At 40.7% G+C, this 21,613-nt stretch overlaps 1 protein-coding gene across 1 annotated transcript; it reads right to left on the bottom strand.

The window, feature by feature from the left end:
• Nucleotides 1-2,134: 2,134 nt before the first annotated feature.
• Nucleotides 2,135-18,932, bottom strand: mcm3 (minichromosome maintenance complex component 3). Its single transcript, XM_034075959.1, has 17 exons — nt 18,746-18,932; nt 18,338-18,450; nt 17,357-17,565; nt 16,420-16,550; nt 16,078-16,316; nt 15,886-15,994; nt 14,852-15,005; nt 14,161-14,292; nt 13,861-14,069; nt 13,028-13,202; nt 12,814-12,940; nt 12,578-12,728; nt 9,678-9,818; nt 9,444-9,556; nt 9,289-9,362; nt 8,665-8,752; nt 2,135-2,718 (listed from the first exon to the last, which is right to left on the bottom strand). Exons 1-17 carry the CDS (start codon nt 18,818-18,820, stop codon nt 2,520-2,522), a joined length of 2,439 nt encoding a protein of 812 aa, XP_033931850.1. The 5' UTR covers nt 18,821-18,932; the 3' UTR covers nt 2,135-2,519.
• Nucleotides 18,933-21,613: the final 2,681 nt, after the last annotated feature.

Raw genomic sequence — 21,613 nt, 5'->3', positions numbered from 1 at the left:
CATAGAAGCACATGGACATCCCGGAAAGCTGAAAATGGACGCTAATGGCCCCCCCCTTGCGTTGAAAATGGATGCTAAGGCCCCCCCCCCCTCGCGTTGAAAATGGACGCTAAGGCCCCCCCCCTTGCGTTGGAAAAAGCCGGCAGGGGACTTGACATAACGTCAACATAGGCCGACCTGGGAGTGAGGATGTGTTGTGTGGACAGACACCATCCGGATAACTATTGCGTGTGGACGGAAGCTTGTTTGTGATTGCGTTTGCGTTAATCCTATGCGTTTAGACGTTTTCGTCCTCGTGTGGCCGCAGCCTTAATCCCATGCAAATATCATGCAATTTAGATTCTAATTATGGCGTATATCTGAATATATTCTGGATGGTGGTATCCCTAAATAAGTCTTGCAATTGCATAAAGTGGGTATGTCCGAACACCTGAGTCTAATGGATTTGCAGAGCTCCTACTATATTCATGTGATGTTAGAGCCCATAATATTTATTCTAGAGACCATTTTCTTCTAAACTTGACCTTAGCCGTGTTCACACCGCAGTACTTTTCCCACTTTAGTTCCGGTATAGTTCCGATATGTCGTGTTCACACCAAAAAGAGCCGGAACAAAAATGAGTTCATCAGAACCTTTTTTACCCCCTTTTCCGTCCCTGCTAGAGAGCAGGGACTTTCGTGGGAGAAAAAGGTTCCTATGTCTGATTGGCTGGGCGGAATGCAAACCACTCCCCGTAAAACTCCCAAAAAAGTTTTATGAAGCCGCCATTTTATTATCCTAGCATTAGCCCAGCGCACCAACGCAGAGAGACTAACGAACTAAAGAGTTCTCATGAACTAAGTTCTGATTAACCTTTGTGGGAAAGGTACTGCGGTGTGAATGCGCCTCTTGCTCTATACAATTGGCTGTTGTGAGGATCATTAAAACCTCATTAGACTTGTCAGCTACAAACTACAGACTGAGGGATACCAGAGGATATAGCCGCGGGAAGTAGGGGTGCTGCAGCACCCCCTGTTGGCGAGTGGTGTACATTTGAAAAACTGAGTGATCACCTAAATAAAAATGATTAAACTATATAAAATAGTTATGATTTTACTTAAAATTAAATTAGCTGTATACAGTAGCATATCATAGACATAGTATATATTTGTATCAGTCAGATGGCTTGAATTTTTTTTCCAAATAAAATCTGAGTCATCTAGGTCGTGGGATAGTAACGTAATTGACGCGACAGACACACTGCAGTGACGACTTTCTAGAATGGCGCAAAAAAGGATTTGGGATTTTTTTTCAACCCAATAAAAAGAGTGGACCACCAGCTACTCCTCAGCCCGCCACCTCTACAACTAGAGTAATATGACACAGAAGAGACTGACACATCTGACTTTGATGCATGTCCATAGTAACATTTTGGACAATGTGGATGTATCTGCTCTAATGAGGGTCTTCATTAGTGCCACCCCAGAGAGGAAGGCTACATTTGGAGTTTTGTGAAGCCCCAACACAAGGTAAGACAATATTTTTCCTTTAATGCTGCTGCCTCTGTGCAGTGTTTTGCCTTGTCAATCATTTAAAATTGAATTCATAGTTTTATTAATATTGTAAATAATATTTTCGTCTGACTATTTGTAATGTTACGTAGGTTTGTTAGACCCATAGTTAGCATGTGCAGCTGTTGCTAAGTGATGTAGGTATATAATGGTTTATTAAGCCTAACAGTTCAAACAAACAATTTATGCGGCTCGTATCGCTGACAGCCGGGCCCGGCACCGCCTTTTTTTTTTAAGCGGCCCCCTCCCCACTTTTGGCAGCACCGCCTGAGCAAAATGATTTCCCGCAGCTATGCCAGAGGATGCATGAATATACTATGTATATTGACAACATAAGGTTTTCAGAGCATTTTCCAGAATTTCCCAAAAATACAAAAAAAGCTCCAAATGCCAACATGTTTAAACACCAAATGTGGCTCCATGGTGTTCCTCAAGGTGTCCGTCTTAATGTGGTATAAAAGAGGGATTTCAGATCAATTTGATCAACTATAATCTTCAGGTTCCCAGCCCTCAGATGATGTGTACATATTCTATGTTGCACGTACAGATCCCATGCCCCCCCCCCCTAAAACAAGACAAGTGGAAGAGGTTAAGTAACATTCTGTAATGTAGCACTGTCAGTTCATTTAAGAACCAAAGTTGTGTACCATTACATTTGATTTTTTAATACACAAGAGTTACAATTTTTCTTCAACTATATACAAATCCAGATATCACAAGTGTGGGTGACAACTTAATAATGTCCTTATTCTGTTGGAGCAATGCTGGTTGGTTTGGTGGTTTCATCAAATTGATCAATCTGCAGTAAAGTTGTTCAAAACCACCATGAGAACAAACGGTTTCAAATATCTTCTTTTTTTCATGACTGACCGCAGATTAAATGTGAACAGTATCGGGTAAATGTTCATTAGAATACGCGTCCCAGTTTATTTTAAAGTCCATGTAATCAAATTCAGAAACGCCGGCCCCTCAGATGAGGAAGATGATGTCATCGGCCACCATGACCTGGTTGTCGTCCTGCATGCGGGCCAGAGCGGCGCGGATGTCGGGCTCCGTGAAGCGGCTCTCGCGGCCCTCGTTGATGTCTTCCATCAGCGTCTTCATCTTCACCGACTGAGCGTGAGCGGACTGGAACACGGCGAACAGCGAAGACTTGAACTCCTTCAGCCTGGAGGAGGAATCACACAAATGTCATTACATCATACAGCAGCTTCTGACAGGAAGTGACAGATTATTGTTACTCAATGTTAAAGGTCTCCTATTATGCCATTTAACCCGTTAAGCCCTGAGCCTGTTTTTCAGGTCTCGAAAATGACATTCCCAGAACAAATGACCATATCTTCCCTTCTAAAAGGGTTAAATTAATAATCTTTTTTCTCAAAGTAATGATAAACCTGTGAGTTGGATATAGAAAAGTCAGAAGCAATATACATGTTTTTTATTTTAAAGAAAATTCAGATTGAACATGGTAAAAAACTGTAAATTATAGTGTCCGTCCAAAAAATTCTTTGTACTTATAGTGAAAACTAACCTTGGATGATGGGTTGGTAGACTAAAAGCTTTAGGAATCCAAAGTACAACATATAATAAGTAGCCTGTATCAAGATTGATGCAAAACAAGTGATATTTGACCTTTTTAGACAGATTTAGCAAAAAAAACCCTCTTCTGGGGCCATTTGGGTAGATTTTCCTTATCTCTGGCCCCCCTTCTTTGACATGTGACATCTCTTTCTGACCGTTGTAGCCAATAGAATGGAAGGGAAATCTGCCCGCACACACTCATGTAAAAAAAAAAAAAAGATGGTGTCTTCGTGCACACAGTTTTGTTCCAGAGTGAAGCTGTCTCTAGGTCTGACATCGCAAAACCGAAAAGCAGATTTATTACTCATGGATTATCAGAAATCATTCAAAGTGACACAGACACATTGGATTAACCTCAGCATCGTGTTTATCCTTTTAATGCCATTGAAGACCACATTAGACCAGACTACCACACAGGTGAGCCATTTTGCCGTTTTTAGCTAACTAGCTCCATATGTTTTGATGTGTGTTCTTGTCATTATCTCCGAGAATTCGTATCATTGAGTGATAATGAGGGTACCCATCGATTCTGTGTCTCCTCACGATGTGAAACGATGGGTTGAGATGTGCAGCAAAGATAAATAATAAGGTTTTGTGAGTGAATTTCGGTGCAGTCATCTGTTGGCATTTTTCGCTCGTTGCTAATTCAGAGGCTCAGCGTTAGCATTGTTTTTTTTTTTTTAAATAATTAAAATGATCAGTTAGATGAGTTTCTTTCCGTTACATGGATATAAAACATTCATAGTTTATTAAATGACATGCCCTCAGACACTGTTTCCTGCAAGATGTTGCAGGAGGGCCCCGGAACCGGGGTCTCTTGGGCTTAACAGGTTAAGGCATCAATTATGAGTCTCAGATATATATATATTAGGGCTGTCAGTCGATTAAAATATTTAATCGCATGATTGTCCATAGTTAATTGCGATTAATCGCACATTATTTATCTGTTCTAAATGTACCTTAGAGGAATATTTTTCAAGTTTTTAATACTCTTATCAACATATGAGTGGACAAATATGCTTTATGCTAATGTTTATTATCATTTGAACAATGACAAATATTCTCATGAATATTAAACACAACAACCTCTGAACACAGTGTGAGAAAAAGTTTTTAGAGAGTACTTGTCCATGGACAAGTGAGTTTGGCAATTGACTTGTCCGAATACATTTTTCACTTGTCCAGAATGGACAAAAATTGGGGCCACTGGAATCTTCTTCTTCGTCATCGTATTTTACATTTTCCCACGGTTTTTACGGTAAGATTTTACTGCATCACACATAGGGTTGGGTATCGTTTGGATTTTAACGATTCCGGTTCTGCTTTTCGATTCCGGTTATTTTCGGTTCTCGATTCCGGTTCTTTGAGAGGGTAAAAATAAGTCCCATGACAAACTGGGAGAAAAATATATTTATGAAAACATTAAGTCAAATCTGTATTCCCATTTACAAATCACTTCATACTGTTGAATTTCTTACGGTTATTGAATACAATTATATAAAAATAATCTCTGCATTGTTTTGTTAGTTCTAAGTGGTGCAGTTTGAGAATGTACAATTGGCCCAGTCTCATCTGATGTTACACTGCAGCCTGCCTGTGAGACAGAGTCCAACCACACATGTCCAACAGGACATAACCTAATAATAATAATAATAATAATGACACATTAGATGTATAGTCTATAGGCCTAGCACTTTTCTACAACTCAAAGACGCTTGCACGCTTACACATGTCCTGCAATACACATGCTGCAGCTGCCCAGCTGCTCACTGTTTGTAAAAGTAAATAAATAGTATTTTCATTTCAATAATGTACTTTCTATACCCTGCTTCATAAACTATACTGACATCCCTGTGCTGCTCCGAGTCTGGGGGTCCGGGGATGTGAGGACAGCGCGAGGAATGTGAGGAAATGGTGGTCAATATTAACAACATAGGAGTTAAAACGCGTACTAACCTTCATTATGTGTTAGAGAAAGAACATAAGAAAGTTTGACAAAGATGAGGCTGTTAAACGGGCAGCGGATCCGCTGTGTGTAGAGAGAGAGAGAGAGAGACGCTGAGCTGCACCGGTCCAGCGATCAGCTGATACGAAGCATAGAGAGTCCGCGGGGCGCGGCCTCGCTTCCTGTCCTCACAACTCTTATTAATCCCGGTACCGGACAATTGTTATTTGTTCCTAGTACTCGGAACAGAGTTTTGCTTCCCAACCCTGCCACCGTGCTACACTTCCCACCCCGCTCCGCCCCGCCCCCGTCTAACTGTACAGAAAGCGGCGAGATGCATTTCCTTAGGAATCGACAAGCAGAACCGAAACTAACACTTCTAAACGAACAATGGCGGACACGTACAATTTGCGAATGAGTTCTGCCTTTTGTAAACTGAATGTATCAATAATTTGTCAATAAATCAGGCCGAAAAACTTCACTTGTCCGCCGGACAAGTCAATATCGGACAAGTCATCTACTTGTCCGATATTGTAAATAACACGTCCCGGACGGTGGGACGTGTACTTTTTCGCACACTGGAACATTACAAATATTCGCCTCAATTCAACCTGGAACCTCTCTCATACAATACAAATGGTATATATATGTGTGTGTGTGTGTGTGTGTGTGTGTGTGTTTGTGTGTGTGTATATGTGTGTGTGTGTTGGATCGTTGGAGCTATGTGCAACAAGGCATATGCTCGAACGGGAGCTGCCTGGATGCTGCAATCATGTTGCTGCAATCATGAGTGTGCTGACTTCTCCTACAATGTCCCACTGTCTGGCTTCCTGCATAAGGTCAAGTGCTCGGCGCAGTTGTGGCGAAATGTCGCTCCTCTGTTTTCATTTAAACAGCTCCTTATATCCGTTAGCGCAGCTAGCTAGCACCAGATGCTAACAACAACAACGCACGTAAGGTCTCTCTCTCGCTCGGGCCACATTACACACACCCTCCCGGTCCTCCCGATGGCCAGTCGGTGAGCGTGGAAGTGTGGTCTGCCACAAGCGGGTGGCAGGAGCGGGGCTGTCAGCAGATGGTATTTTAAACTCGATGTGCTCTGAAACTATGGGGCGGCCGAGGAAAAAAAATACACATGACTTAATCGCGTTAAAATAATTAGTGGCGTTAATTTGTGCGTTAATTTTTGCGTTAACGCATTAACTTGACAGCCCTAATATATATATATATATATATATATATAAATACATGTCTATCTGTTTTGCTCAAAATACCAAACAGATCACCCATTCTAGCCATGCCTCATACCCCTCTATTTCAGCCCTGTTAGGAGTGCTGGTTTTGGGTCCTTAGCTATAAAAAAATAAATAAAAGAAGGGTGGGAGCTAATGCCTAGTCAGAATTCTACAGGGATATTCTCAGCTAAATGCTTCCGTGATGAAACGCCATATCATGTTCAAAACCACATCAAGGATTATTTCTGAAACAGGATGGAGCTCAAATGCTTTTTCTCTTGCCGGTTCACCACAAGGTGAGTTCCTTTTTTTATATCCTGCTTTTTTTACATGTACTCTTTCCAGTACAGCATTAGCTCTGACTGTTAGCGATGCTTGCTAATGTAAACAAAGACCATATTACGCATTGTTTCTGATAGGGCCGTGGGTGTAAAGCCAGCCCACATCTCCGTCATATCGGACGCAAATCTGAATCAGCTCCGTTGTACCCCCGTTTTTAGAGATTTGGGTACGGAGGAAAAGAGAGTGGGTTTTGTTCTGTGACACTTTGTGAGTTCCCTGACGAACCAGGGACACACATTTATTTATAAAAAACATCAGAAAGTGCATTTTGCATAATAAGAGACCTTTAAGTGATCATCTCTTAACCTGTTAAGCCCGAGAGACCCCGGTTCCGCAACATCTTGCAGAAAACAGTGTCTGAGGGCATGTTCATTTAATAAACTATGAATGTTTTATATCCATGTAACGTGAAAAATGTATTCGGACAAGTCAATTGCCAAACTCACTTGTCCATGGACAAGTACTCTCTAAAAACTTTTTCTCACACTGTGTTCAGAGGTTGTTGTGTTTAATATTCATGAGAATATTTGTCATTGTTCAAATGATAATAAACATTAGCATAAAGCATATTTGTCCACTCATATGTTGATAAGAGTATTAAAAACTTGAAAAATATTCCTCTAAGGTACATTTAGAACAGATAAATAATGTGCGATTAATTTGCGATTAATCGCAATTAACTATGGACAATCATGCGATTAAATATTTTAATCGACTGACAGCCCTAATATATATATATCTGAGACTCATAATTGATGCCTTAACCTGTTAAGCCCAAGAGACCCCGGTTCCGGGGCCCTCCTGCAACATCTTGCAGGAAACAGTGTCTGAGGGCATGTCATTTAATAAACTATGAATGTTTTATATCCATGTAACGGAAAGAAACTCATCCAACTGATCATTTTAATTATTTAAAAAAAACAAAACAATGCTAACGCTGAGCCTCTGAATTAGCAACGAGCGAAAAATGCCAACAGATGACTGCACCGAAATTCACTCACAAAACCTTATTATTTATCTTTGCTGCACATCTCAACCCATCGTTTCACATCGGGAGGGGACACAGAATCGATGGGTACACTCATTATCACTCAATGATACGAATTCTCGGAGATAATGACAAGAACACACATCAAAACATATGGAGCTAGTTAGCTAAAAACGGCAAAATGGCTCACCTGTGTGGTAGTCTGGTCAAAAGTGGTCTTCAATGGCATTAAAATGATAAACACGATGCTGAAGGTAATCCATAGGTTAATCCAATGTGTCTGTGTCACTTTGAATGATTTCTGATAATCCATGAGCAATAAATCTGCTTTTCGGTTTTCAGAAGTCAGAGCTACAGACAGCTTCACTCTGGAGCAAAACTGCGTGCGCGAAGTCGCCATCTTTTTGTTTTACCATGTGTGTGAGTGGGGAGATTCCCCTTCGATTCTATTGGCTCTAACAGTCAAAAAGAGATGTCAATCACCAAAATCGACCAATGGGTTCCAGAGAAACGATAAAATCAAATCAACCTCTGAGGTGATTTGGGTGGAAATGTTTTTTTTTTGCTAAACCTCTCTAAAAAGGTCAAATGTCACTTGTTTTGCATCAATCTTGATACAGGGTACTTATTATATGTTGTACTTTGTATTACTAAAGCTTTTAGTCTACCTTACCATCATCCACGGGTAGTTTTCACTGCAAGTAAAAAATAATTTTTGGACGGACACTAATTTACAGTTTTTTTACTATGTTCAATCTGAATTTAATTTAAAATAAAAACATCTATATTGATTCTGACTTTTCTACATCCAACTCACAGGTTTATCATTACTTTGAGAACAAAGATTATTCATTTAACCCTTTTAGAAGTGTAGTTACGGTCATTTGTTCTGGAAATGAAAAACAGGCTCAGGTCTAAACAGGTTAAGGTTTAAGGAAACACTCTTCTATTTCATCACAGGTTGTTGCTGCTGATCATGGCAAAGTATCTAGAATATATTGAGGACTTGAACGCATCACCCACCTCTCTGCAGACAGCTCGGCCTGTGAGGAGGCCTTCATCGGCTCCTCCTCCCGCCGAGACTTGGCTGGTTTCGGGGGGACGGCCTGAACTAAAGAGCAGAAAGACCAACGTTAGAAATTAGAAGCTGCAGGATATTCAACACCATAGAAATTGCTTCAGAACTTGAGCATAAGTTCTATAGAGTAGAAAGACATTTAGAGTTAAAGGTACACAATTTATAAATTACAATACTTAAGTTAAGTGTAAATATCTTCCTTGAAATCAAATGCAAATTGTACTAAAGACATACTCAGTTAATAAAGATAAAATATTTTATACCATTTTATTTGTTTATATAAATATGCTTTGTCTTTCATTTCAATTTCTTATGTAAATATATATATATTTATATCTTTATTTATTTTTATTCTAAAAGGGAGCAGCCGTCTCATGGCCCCATTCTCTCCGGGATTAATAAAGTATTCTGATTCTACAAACAGATCATTTTGCCTTTTATCCTTCAAAAAATAAGAATGGTTGTAAAAAACACAATAAAAAAAAGGCATAAATCTTTCAAAAGTTAGATTTGCATGTTGAGAATGTCTAGTGTTTGGCAGTGTGAAAGGTGATGGCAGTGAAGCTTACTCTCTGGAACATTCTGCTCTTCACTGAAGTCGTACGGGCTGTAGGTATCGCTGCCCTGAGAGCCACTGCGCCCCCTGCAGGACACACAGAATAGTGCTATTAACGACACAGACTACTTCATTTTGTGTGTTCAAAGTGGACATCACTTTTTGTACCTCTTTTTGGCAGTTTTCTGTGACTGCTGAGTGGACGCCACCACCTCCTCCTCCTCCTCCTCCGAACCAGAGTCCCGGTCCTGCTTCGCGCGTTTCTTCTCCTTCTCCAGAACCTGTGGAGAAAAACAGAGGTTCATTCACATGCAACTGCAGAAGTCTTTGACATTACTCAATAACTGTGTTAGGGGAAAATAATGGTTGTTCCATTCATCAGGAGACACAGCGGAGTCTGACCTTCTTAAAGTAAGCGAACTGGACGAGCTCCACGGCCACCTCCGCGTCCTCCATCTCCACGGCTTTGCTCATCCGGGCCTTGGCGTGTGCCGTGGACAGACGGATCAGAGTCTCCAGCGTACGGGCTGTCACCGGAGAGGTCTGAGGAGGAGGAGAGAGGGGGGGAAGATCAGAGCAGGCCCATATCACCCAAAAATATGAGGTACTAGCATCAGCCCAGCTTCTACTAGTGTTATCAATACTACTGGATTAACTAACTCTGATCAAATACCTTGAAAAATATTGATGTTCTACACAATTCTCAATACTAGTGAGAAAAGTTGACAATGTGGGCATAATATTTCAGATTTCTAACAGTCACATTCGGCCAAAGAAAAAATATATACTTAAAAAAAGTTAAAAGCATTAATCTGGTGCATTCTCACAGCAAAATAAAGAGCTGGAATTATTGAGAACTTGGATAAAAGTGTCAGCTAAATGACGTGTAATGTATAGATGATGAAGAGTGATTACACATGGTGACTGGGATCTGCATTTTTAAGTAGGGATGGGTGGGTTGTAATTATTGGGAAAAGATTACCCTTAAAAAGGTCCCATGTCATGGCCATTTCTACTGATCATAATTCCATTGTTGTGGTCTAATAGATTTACATTGTTCAATGTTCCAAACTCACATTGGTTTCTCACAGCATCTCTGTAAAGTATGTGTATTCACTCTCTGTCCTACACGGCTTGTTGGAGCTCCTGCCCCCCCCCCCCTCCCTGTGAGCCCAGTGTGCTCTGATGTGTGATTATGTGTTACAATGGCGTTTGTTAGCAACCAAAAAATCCAGTAATGACAAACAGATGAGAATGCTGCGTGGGGTCTGGGTGCCGTGTTGGCGGGACGTTGCGGGGCTCGCTGCTGTAACAGACGTTACAGCAGACAGTGTGAGCTGGCTTACTGGTGTGGTTTCCTGGTTACTGCGTGGGGTCTGCGAGACACCGCGGAACCACACACACACACACACACACACACACACACACACACACACACACACACACACACACACACACACACACACACACACACACACACACACACACACACACACACACACACACACACACACACACACACACACACACACACACAGTGAGTGGAGTTCCACGGAGCTGGGCCTGGGCATGGTCACGTCACCATACTCAAGAAGAAAGAAATGGAAAAAGAGAAATCTCCAACGAGGCGTTCTGGGGCAGCACAGACAGGTCTTTTCTGTGTTAGAGTTTTACTCGCTACAGGTTGTAGCTGTTTGAGGGTTTGTGACTCTGCAGGCCGTTTACAAAGCTACATAACACACAAGGGGACGGGTAATAACTGGAAAAGCATGACACGGGACCTTTAAATGATCATATAATACACAGAGCCAATAATACAATTGAGGAGCATACAGCAGTGCAAGTGAATGAGAGGATGTGGGGCTATGTGGGTGAGTGTGTGTGTTGACTGGCCAAACCACATCAAGCATTATTTCTGAAACAGCATGGAGCTCAAATATCTCTTGCGGGTTTACCACAAGGTGAGTTCCTTTTTATATCCTGCTTTCTTACACATACTCTCTCCAGTACAGGTTAGCTCTGAGTGTTAGCGATGATTGCTAATGTAAACAAAGACCATATTACTTCCAAAACACGTCAGGCATTGTTTCTGATACAGGGACGTTTCTGATAGCGACGTGGGTGTAAAGTAGGGCTGCAACAAACGACTAATTTGATAATCGATTAATCGACTATTCAGACTATTACTGTACGCCTTGCACAATTTCTCAAACGCTCTTATTTTAGAGCAACTTTTAGATTTAGCTTGAGGTTGTTTTAGGCATGTGGAAACTAACAAGACAATACAGATGAATACTTGATTCAAAAATACATATATTATTAAATTAACTTACCAAATTGTTTACAAAACTAACATTGCTTTTTATTTAAATTAAATAAATAATATTTCACATCAAAAGAAACAACAATGTTTTAACAAATCGTATTAAATAATCTGACAGAACTGTAAACAGAATAGCTGAAACTTTAACAAAATAAAGAGTAACTCTGTTACCTCTAATCATAAACCCATGTTTGTATCATGTAGTTAGCTCCGTGTGTTGCTGCTAGCATACATAACACCTGACGTGGAAAGGTTACTTGTGGATGGAGCTACAGAGCTACTAGAAAGACAGTGGAACCCGGTGCATTCCTCCGTCTGAATGTGGAGCACTTTTGCTAAATGTTTAGACAAATTGCTCGTGTTACCGCCCTTACATGCTTGACACTTATTGCACTTTAGGTAACGAGTATTGTCCCCATCGACAGGGGTAAAGTTTAACCACACCTCGGAGCGCGTTCTCTCCGCCATCTTCTCCGTGTGTGTGTCGCTGCATGTAGCAGCTGCGTGTGTGTGTGTAAACTGCCCCGCCCCCTCGCACACAGACGGGAGAGAGATCTCGTCTGATCGAAAATACACCATAGACGCATTAGTTTGTCTTTTTGCATATTAGAAACGAGCTGGCCACACTAAGACTGCGATATAATGTTTTTGTAGCAATAATACATGACATATTTTTTAAATGTCTCCAGCCCCGTTTTTAGAGATTTGGGTACGGAGGAAAAGAGAGGGTTTTGTTTTCTGACACTTTGTGAGTTCCCTGACACACCGGGGACACATATTTATGTATATAAAGACATATAAAAGTGTATTTGGCATGATAGGAGACCTTTAAGAGTTAAAAGATCTAGAGAAGAATGATAAAGGCAGAAGTTACCCCACTCTAACGTGCAATATATATAACAGTCTACACCACCTATCTGTGTGTGTATAACAACAGCCTCTTGTGAACATATATATATATAAGGTGTGTTTTCCTCACCCTGGCAATATCAGCCCCCATCTGCTCCTGGCTCCTCAGCCTGGCGTACTCCTCTGCGATGTGATTGGCTGCCTCCTCTGTCAGCACAGGTGACACAGCCTTGGCGATGTGGATGTACTTCCTCATGAACTCCTTACTCACAATCTTGTCCCTAAAACAAAAACATTTGTTTAGTTAGTTTTCTGGTGACAAAAAGGGACATTTTAAGGTTTTTAGTGCAGATTATGCGTGCGTACTTCTTCTTCCTCGTTCCATGCAGCAGGTTGTTGTGCTTCTCATAGATCTGCAGCTCCTCGTGCTCTTCTGCGATTGCGTCTGGATCATCTGTAGCCAGGACGTCTACTGTCCCACCCATAGGCATGGCTAAAACACAAAGTAGGGATGAACACCATTAAATAAATACCAATGTCTAACAGAATGCAGTGCTTAAGAAGTCTCGGGTCACCGTACCTGTGCCCTCCTGCTCTCGGGGGTTGCGGTAGCGGTGCATCCTCAGCACGTGGTCTGAGATCTCGCGGTCCTGCTCCGCGTCCATCTGATCCAGGACGATGAAGAGGAGGTCGAAACGGGACAGCAGAGAATCCTGGAGGCCGATGTTCTCCATGGGGGTTTTATACTGGTCATACTGCAAACACAGAGCACGATGAACACATAAGAGGGAGAAGAGAGTGAAGCGAGACACTACATTATTCTGCTTCCTTAAGGTAAAACTGTTCCGACGAGTGGAGAGAAAATACATATTTGGGGGTTTATTTTGACTAACGTTGTCGGTTTGTGTGTGTTCATTTCTCCTAAATACATCAACAGTTAGCATTGGATAATGCCTCATTAGCATATTTAAACAAAATAGTTCAGATAACTTGATCAAATAAGTATCCAAAATAGTTTTTGTTTTTTTTGATTAACGGTGGTTGTTTAAAAATATATATATGCACATTTGTACTTATTATGAACAGACTGACTTTTCTTAGAGAAGGGTTTCTTTAAATATCAGTCATTACTTGATTTATAGATATTATCCCAAATACATGGCAACACGTTTTTTTGGCCTGGAAACACCATTTCCTCTAAAGTGCCTTAAAAATTAAGAACATTTAACATGGCTTTATTTAATATTTACAATTCCCTTCTAAAAACTTTTAAATAGAACATATAGGATCATTTTCATTATTAAACATAATATTTAAGAAAACTTGAAATGGATACAATTATTGTCTTAATGTGGGAAGGGAAGTTTCCCGTTCGTATCTGTTAAGAACAATCAGCCTCTCGTGTTCCCTCACCCTGCCGTAGACAGGGTTGGCCGCAGCCAGCACGGAGCAGCGGGCGTTGAGGCGGGCGTGGATGCCGGCCTTAGCGATGGTGACGCGGCCCTGCTCCATCACCTCGTGGATGGCTGTGCGGTCCATGTCGGACATCTTGTCGAACTCGTCGATGCAGACCACGCCTCGGTCCGCCAGCACCATGGCCCCCGCCTCCAGTCTGCGCTCACCTGGGGAGGAAAACACAGAACATTGAAGTAGAAGCTAAAGTAAAAGCTGAAAGTGTGTGAGCTGGTGTTTACATGTGTCTGTGTGTCATACCTGTTTCCTGGTCGGTGGTGACTGCCGCGGTCAGACCCACTCCAGTGGACCCCCGCCCGGTGGTGGGGATGGCCCTGGGCGCCGTGTGGAGCACGTAGCGCAGCAGCTGGGACTTTGCCACCGATGGATCACCTGGTGAACAAATTAGAAAACTAACGTTAACACCCATCTTAATTCAAAGGCTTTATTCTCATAGGCAGCTACAGTGTAGATATGGAAAGGAATATTAAGTTCCAGGCTCCTCCAACAATGCAACATAAATATAAACAAGACATTAAACATATTTCAGAAACAAAATCTCCAAAACAAAAATATTTTTCTGCAGTTAGCTTGGAAATACGAAACACAGAAGAGCTCTTTTGAGGCAGACGCCATCTCCACTTTGAAGCCTTAAGACGTTCCTTTTTGATAAAGCGTATAGTTAGCCCCCAGTTATGCTGCTGTAGGCTTAGATTGTCAGGGGACCTTTGACTGTCCCCTCTCTTCTCCTACTTTGTTTGCACACATGTCCCATAGAGGCATGTTACCAACTCAGTGTCCCGGTGTAGCATGCTGTGCACACTGTGAAGGGCTCGGAGACAAATGTGTATTTGAGATACTGGGCTCGATAAATAAAGTGTGATTGATTGGAATGATAAAAGATAAAAAGTTGCTGAGTGCAAGTTTCATTAGCTAAAGAAAACGGTGGTACCGATGAGCAGGATGTTGATGTCTCCTCTGATGCGCGAGCCGTTCTCCAGAACCTTCTCCACGCCGCCCAGCAGCATGCAGAGGATGGCCTTCTTTATGTACTCGTGGCCGTGGATACTCGGAGCCAGGGAGCGAGACAGCTGATCAAACACATCCTATTAAAACAGAAAAGGGAGATTTAGTTTGTTATTTAACCCACTCAACCACACCGGCTTATTTTCATTACCCAATCTATCATAGGCAATCGGATCGTCAAGTTTATCAGACTTCCAACAGAATTAACAAATCATGTGTCTAACAATTTCATCAGAAAGCGTGATCAAAGTGAACGTTTAGGACAGGGGTGCCCAACCTTTTTGGAACCGAGAGCTACTTTTAAAGTTGCCAGTCTGCCGAGATCTACCAGTCCACATAGAGAGGCGTAGCCATTACTGACAGCCTACTACCAGGTAAATACACACTTCTACTTGTATAAAACTGACCTTTGTACGATGAATACTTCATAAAATACTGCAGATCCTTTATCTTACCTCTTTCTAATCTACACACATACAAGTATTTAACTGAAGTCACACAACAGTGTTGTTGATACAGAGTTGGAGTTTATTCACACGTCACTACAGTGGGTAATGTTTTCAAGAAACATTGAACAGTGCTGCCACATATGACACAGGGAAAAAAGAAAAGACTCTGAACCCTTTCTTTGCCATTATATAAAAATAGTGTTGCTACAAAAGTATAAATTAGGCTTACTAATAAGACAACTCAGATCTGAAGCTACACAGGAATCTGCTCTGAGTTTGTTCTAATCTGTCAAATTGACGGACTGCTTTCAGGTTTGTCCGTCACTGTTATTTGCATTTATTTTCTCTTTTTATTTATTTATTATTATTTCGGAGATTCAACTGTGTTTTTTTGTATAATGTAAGGCTTTAAAACTGTGTTATCGCGCACACAATTATAGTTTTTTTATTTTTTTTGTTCTTGCTCCATTTAACTTTCTTATAAGCAGAACCGGAAAGATTGTAGCCTCACCATTTTTCCAGCCCGGCTGAAGTTCCTGATCTTGGCGACATCCCCCGCAGAGAAGTTGGGGGACACTTCCTTGCTCATCTGTTTCACGTGGCAGGCTATCATGATGGTCCTGAGCAGAGAAAAGTTGGAAATTAATACAGAGATCACAAAAGTGTACTCTTCAGCAGTTGCTACCACTTCATCAGTCGTTACCTGAATGTGCCGGAGGTGAATCCCCCCTTCTTGCCCGGCAGGCAGCGGTACGTCCCCACCACCTGCACTCTGTCTCCAGGTTTGACCAAGTCCACCAGGTCGTTGTCCAGGATGATGTCCACAGAGCGCGGCAGCTGGCCGGCGGGGGCTTTCTCTGGCATCTCCTGCACTGTGATGGTCTGGTGGTCTTTGTAGACAGAGAGACCGAACTCTGTCTCCAGAGGGTTGTTCTCCTCATCCTGTGGAGAGACAGAGATATTAAAGAGAAGTGTGAAGAAGCACACACAAAAAAGCTTGACCTAAGGGTTGAGCACATCACTTTATAGTAAAAAGTATGCTTACCTTGGTGGGGTAGATGGCGCTGGAAGGGAAGGCGTCCAGCGAGGTCATGTCTGTGTACTTCCTCTCCATCGTCTTCTTGGTTGCCGGGCAGTAGTGGACGCTGCGCACTACTTTAGGACGCACCAGAGAACCTGAAGAAGAAATGAATGGTGTATTAATGTAAATGCTTTTAATACTACCTAAGTAAGACTTGGCAATATGACCATTAGAGCCGTAATTAACTCAAAGACAATGTTCAGATTAATACATGGAAGATCAATATGTTCTGAGAAAATTATAACATTTTGTTATTTCTTAGCCACATTTGAGGGTTTTTCCAAGTCTAAATATTTTGTTGATAAGATTACTTATGTTAACTTAAGACTTGTATTTGCCCAGTCAGACACTATAATGGCAGCAATGTTAAACTCTACAGCGAAATATATCTTGATATTGTCATATTTCCTCCTTCATTCAAGCCTTTGATATGATCCTCATTAGAAAGATCGAGAATCGATCTTTCAAAACATTTGAGAATAAATTATTTATAAAATGGAAAGATAAATTCTTCTCTGAAATACAGTTTGTTTAAAACGAACGATATTTAAAAATATAATAATTGATTTGCATTTATTAATGCAGAGTGACTTATTGACGGAAGTCCGTCTGCAATACCAAAGGAAGTCAGTTTGTAAACGCTTTACCCGAATACTTTGTATATAGGCCTACGCGTAATGCAAAACCTTTTTCCAAGAGGAAGAAGGCAACTTCGATAACATTTCTTTCCTAACACGTACATTTATATTGGCGCTTTATTTATTTTAATTAATCAAAGCTCTTTCCCTGTTCTCTGTATAAAAAAAACACACTATATACACATCTATACTCGGACACATCGAGTGCAAAGCTGTCAGAGTACTGGTTGTTAGAGCCTAAAGACGGGCATAAATAAACTCACATTTGGTGATGATGCCTTCCACACACACCATGCTGCCCAGCAGGCGGGAGGTCAGGGTTCGGGGGGTGACGTGCTTGTTGCCGAAGCTGCCCTCCAGGGCGATGAAGAACTCCTCGTACTGCTTGGCGTAGGTGCCGTCCACCGAGGCCACCAGGTCCTTCAGAGCCCGCTGGAAGGCCAGCAGCTCCTCGAAGGCGTTGTTCATCAGCCTAGCAGAAACAAGAGGACGTGAGACATGCACACAACTATGGCTATAACATTGGGGGATTTATTTTGTGTCATATACAGGAAAAATAACACGGCTAAATAAATGATAGTCTCAATTAGTTTGGTCAAGATGTGTAAAAACCTCTGGTTGAATTGGGCTGGGCCTCGAACGTCTTCTAAAATATATATGCTTAAAAGAAGTGTTGAAAATGCGTCTTCCTTATAGAGTATTTACACCAATAGATAATTGTGATGAATGATCATGGCTTTAATATTGATCAGAATAAGGGTGATAATCATGTTTTACTTAAACGTGCATGATAAGGTGTATTTGGTGAATACACAGGTACTTTTACAAGTTAAAAGATAAGTGTACATTATAACATCTAGGATTTAAATTAAATCAATGTCATGCAACGAGCTCACTACCTCGCCCCACACACATCCCAATGTAGGTAAGGACGTCTACAGGATGCTACACAACACCATTTCCTTCATGCGTTTGATATCACTAAAGCAATGTTTGTAAGTCAACTTTTGCACAGAATACAAGTCAAATTAGACAATGTAAGACTGTTGCAGGCTTTAATGTGTAAACCTAGCACAAACAGTATAATATTTAACGCAACAGTATAGAATATGCCACTTAAAATGTGTTTTCTAATGTTCTTAGATCAGCTGTCTTTGCTTTCCCAAACGTTTTTAGAGTGCATTATAACTCATGAAGGCACTCACTGCAGTGACAGATCTATTACCATGACAAAGAGTCCTTACTTTGCAGCCCGGGCCTCGTTGCGTCTCCTCAGGTCGTTGATGTTGACGATGAGTCGAGCTTTATTCTCACTGATCATGTCCCGGACTTTGCTTTGGTAAACCCCCTGGTCTTGCTGCAGCAAACGGACAAAAAATAACGGTGTTTTTTCATTGTGATTCCAAAACGACTTGCGAATGATTTCTCTAGGCTTAAGAAAAGTTATGCAGCGAACTCAAATTAATACACAATTAGACGTAAAACAGACAACTGTTGCACAGAACATAATAGGATTAAGAACATAGCGTTTGCTAACTGATGTCATATTTCTTGCTAACTAAATAAATGATGGGTATTTCTTTTGTTTCGACCGCATGGTTTCTCTCTTCATCCCATAACACAGTTTTAAACATGATAACATATGGACTTACATCGTCGTCCAGGAAGTCCAGGTAATCCCTCTGAGCCTCTCTCATCTCCCGGTCGTCTACGACGTCGGTTGACATTTTTAACAATTATTTATATTACTTTAAAATCTTGAAATTCTGCACGGAGGTCGGTATGGTGTACTGTGCTGCCCTCAAACTACACACTGAAAGGTTTTCGCGCCACTGCGGGTCGAGCGTCAATCGCGATTGGTCACCTTGGCACGTACGTTTTACATAGTACGCGGGTAAACGTGAAGCTGTCCAATAGAATGTGTCGTGACACAACGTGACCCCGCCCCCTGCAATAACTCGCGCGAAAATGAAGCAGGAAGGGAAGGGGCGGGCTGATAGAAAGTAAAAAGCATTATTGTTCGGCAGATGGCGACAAAAACGGACTTTTATGATCATTGAAAATAAAATGTTATTAAAAATATAAATAATTGAAAAATAGTACAACAAATAAGTCAATAAGCAACAGCAATATAAGGAAAAAAGAGGGGAAATAACTTTAAAAGCATCTGTCAGTTACATTTGCATCTGTCACAGTCTAGACACTTTTTACTTATAGATGATCAATCTTACAATTTAAGATCTATGATTAATAATATAATATTACAATATTTTCCAAATTTAAAATGTAGCCTATAGTTTATAACAACACTATTTACAGGATTCCTCTGGTATATTTGTTAAAACGTTTGTCAAGTAAAGAGAGATCATATTTATTTATTTATTTATTTATCCTACAACAGCTTAGTGTTGCACATGAATGCAGTGTATTTTACCAGACAGTAGATGGAGACAAATGCAAAAACAATTCTTATTTTATTATAGTATCATTGTAAATATGGTTTTTCCATTAAGTCTATGGGTTTTACCAAAACAAAATATTGTTGGACAGAGTATTTTAAGAGGATGGTAGACTTGATATCAGCAATACTTCCAGTCAGTACTCCGGCAGCAGCATTTTACACCCTCTTATGAAGCTGCTGTCTTTTAATATATGATTATTTCTCTGTTCCTAGTTCATTCCTCGCAGATTCTTCCATCAGTCTCAGTCATTGCATGTCAGTCAATAGACCTTCGAAAAATGTGTCAAATTCAACAAAATGTTTTTTTGTGAGTGAAGGCCAGAGCTAAATTATAGATTGTTTGATTGTGTAATTACAAGGTGAGAGAAAATAAATCCACATCCTACTATGAAACGTATTTTATTTCCTTTTCCATGTTATACTTATACTTACTTGCATTAGAACATTTGCATGTTGAACTACATGATATCTTCCCCAGCCTCTGAGCCTCAAGGAAATTGATAAAAATGTATAAATTAATAATGTTGTGTGCAACTTTATTAATTTATAGTAAATACATTTTCTAGATTATAGTAAATTATTAAAAAAGGGTTTAGTCAATATACGTTTTTCTGCCTAAAATAGTTGAAATTGAACGTAAAACTATATCAAACACCACATGCATTATTACATTATTACATTGCATTTAGCTGACGCTTTTATCCAAAGCGACTCACAATAAGTGCATTCGACCAGGAAGACACAAACTTGAAGAAAACAGAATCATATAAGTACATCAGGTTTCATAGAGCCAAACATTTCAAGTGCTACTCAACTGGCTTTAGATAAGCCAGTCCTTTATTAGTATATAAGTGCTCTGTTAATAATTCTATCGCTCGAAGTGGAGTCGAAAGAGATGAGTTTTCAGTCTGCGCCGGAAGATGTGTAGGCTTTCTGCTGTCCTGATTTCAATAGACATGCATGGCAATTAACCCATTTTTGCCCACTATTTAAATTGACTTTGGTTAGTTAATACAAATATTGATATTATATATATATATATATATATATATAGCATATAATTGATGCAGTCTTTCTGAACACTTTTTAAAAAAAATACTGCAAATGAAGAATATTTTAAATGTTCTGTACACATAGACAGATAGTGCCTTAACTTACAGCAGTTGAAACGATTTTTGAAAGGATAAATTCTTCATGGGCTTCAATGGCTCTCTAGTGAAGGGTGTGTTATGGTTGCTTGTGTTATCCTCAGATAGTGGTTTGTTTAAATAACTACAGACATTTTATAAATATTGCAAAAAAGGGCTAAAAAAAAGGCATATATACAGTGGGGCAAACAAGTATTTAGTCAGCAACCAATTGTGCAAGTTCTCCCACTTAAAAAGATGAGAGAGGCCTGTAATTTTCATCCTAGGTATACCTCAACTATGAGAGACAGAATGGGGGGAAAGAATCCAGGAAATCACATTGTAGGATTTTTAATGAATTTATTTGCAAATTATGGTGGAAAATAAGTATTTGGTCAATAACAAAAGTTCATCTCAATACTTTGTTATATACCCTTTGTTGGCAATGACAGAGGTCAAACGTTTTCTGTAAGTCTTCACAAGGTTTTCACACACTGTTGTTGGTATTTTGGCCCATTCCTCCATGCAGATCTCCTCGAGAGCAGTGATGTTTTGGGGCTGTCGCTGGGCAACACGGACTTTCAACTCCCTCCAAAGATTTTCTATGGGGTTGAGATCTGGAGACTGGTTAGGCCACTCCAGGACCTTGAAATGCTTCTTACGAAGCCACTCCTTTGTTGCCCGGGCGGTGTGTTTGGGATCATTGTCATGCTGAAAGACCCAGCCACGTTTCATCTTCAATGCCCTTGCTGATGGAAGGAGGTTGTCACTCAAAATCTCACGATACATGGCCCCATTCATTCTTTCCTTTACACGGATCAGTCGTCCTGGTCCCTTTGCAGAAAAACAGCCCCAAAGCATGATGTTTCCACCCCCATGTTTCACAGTAGGTATGGTGTTCTTTGGATGCAACTCAGCATTCTTTCTCCCCC

The sequence above is a fragment of the Pseudochaenichthys georgianus genome, chromosome 24 (assembly GCF_902827115.2).
Source record: "Pseudochaenichthys georgianus chromosome 24, fPseGeo1.2, whole genome shotgun sequence".
Taxonomy (NCBI): Eukaryota; Metazoa; Chordata; class Actinopteri; order Perciformes; family Channichthyidae; genus Pseudochaenichthys; species Pseudochaenichthys georgianus.
Note: the sequence above shows the minus strand (reverse complement) of the source record. Positions and strands in the feature narration are given on the sequence as shown.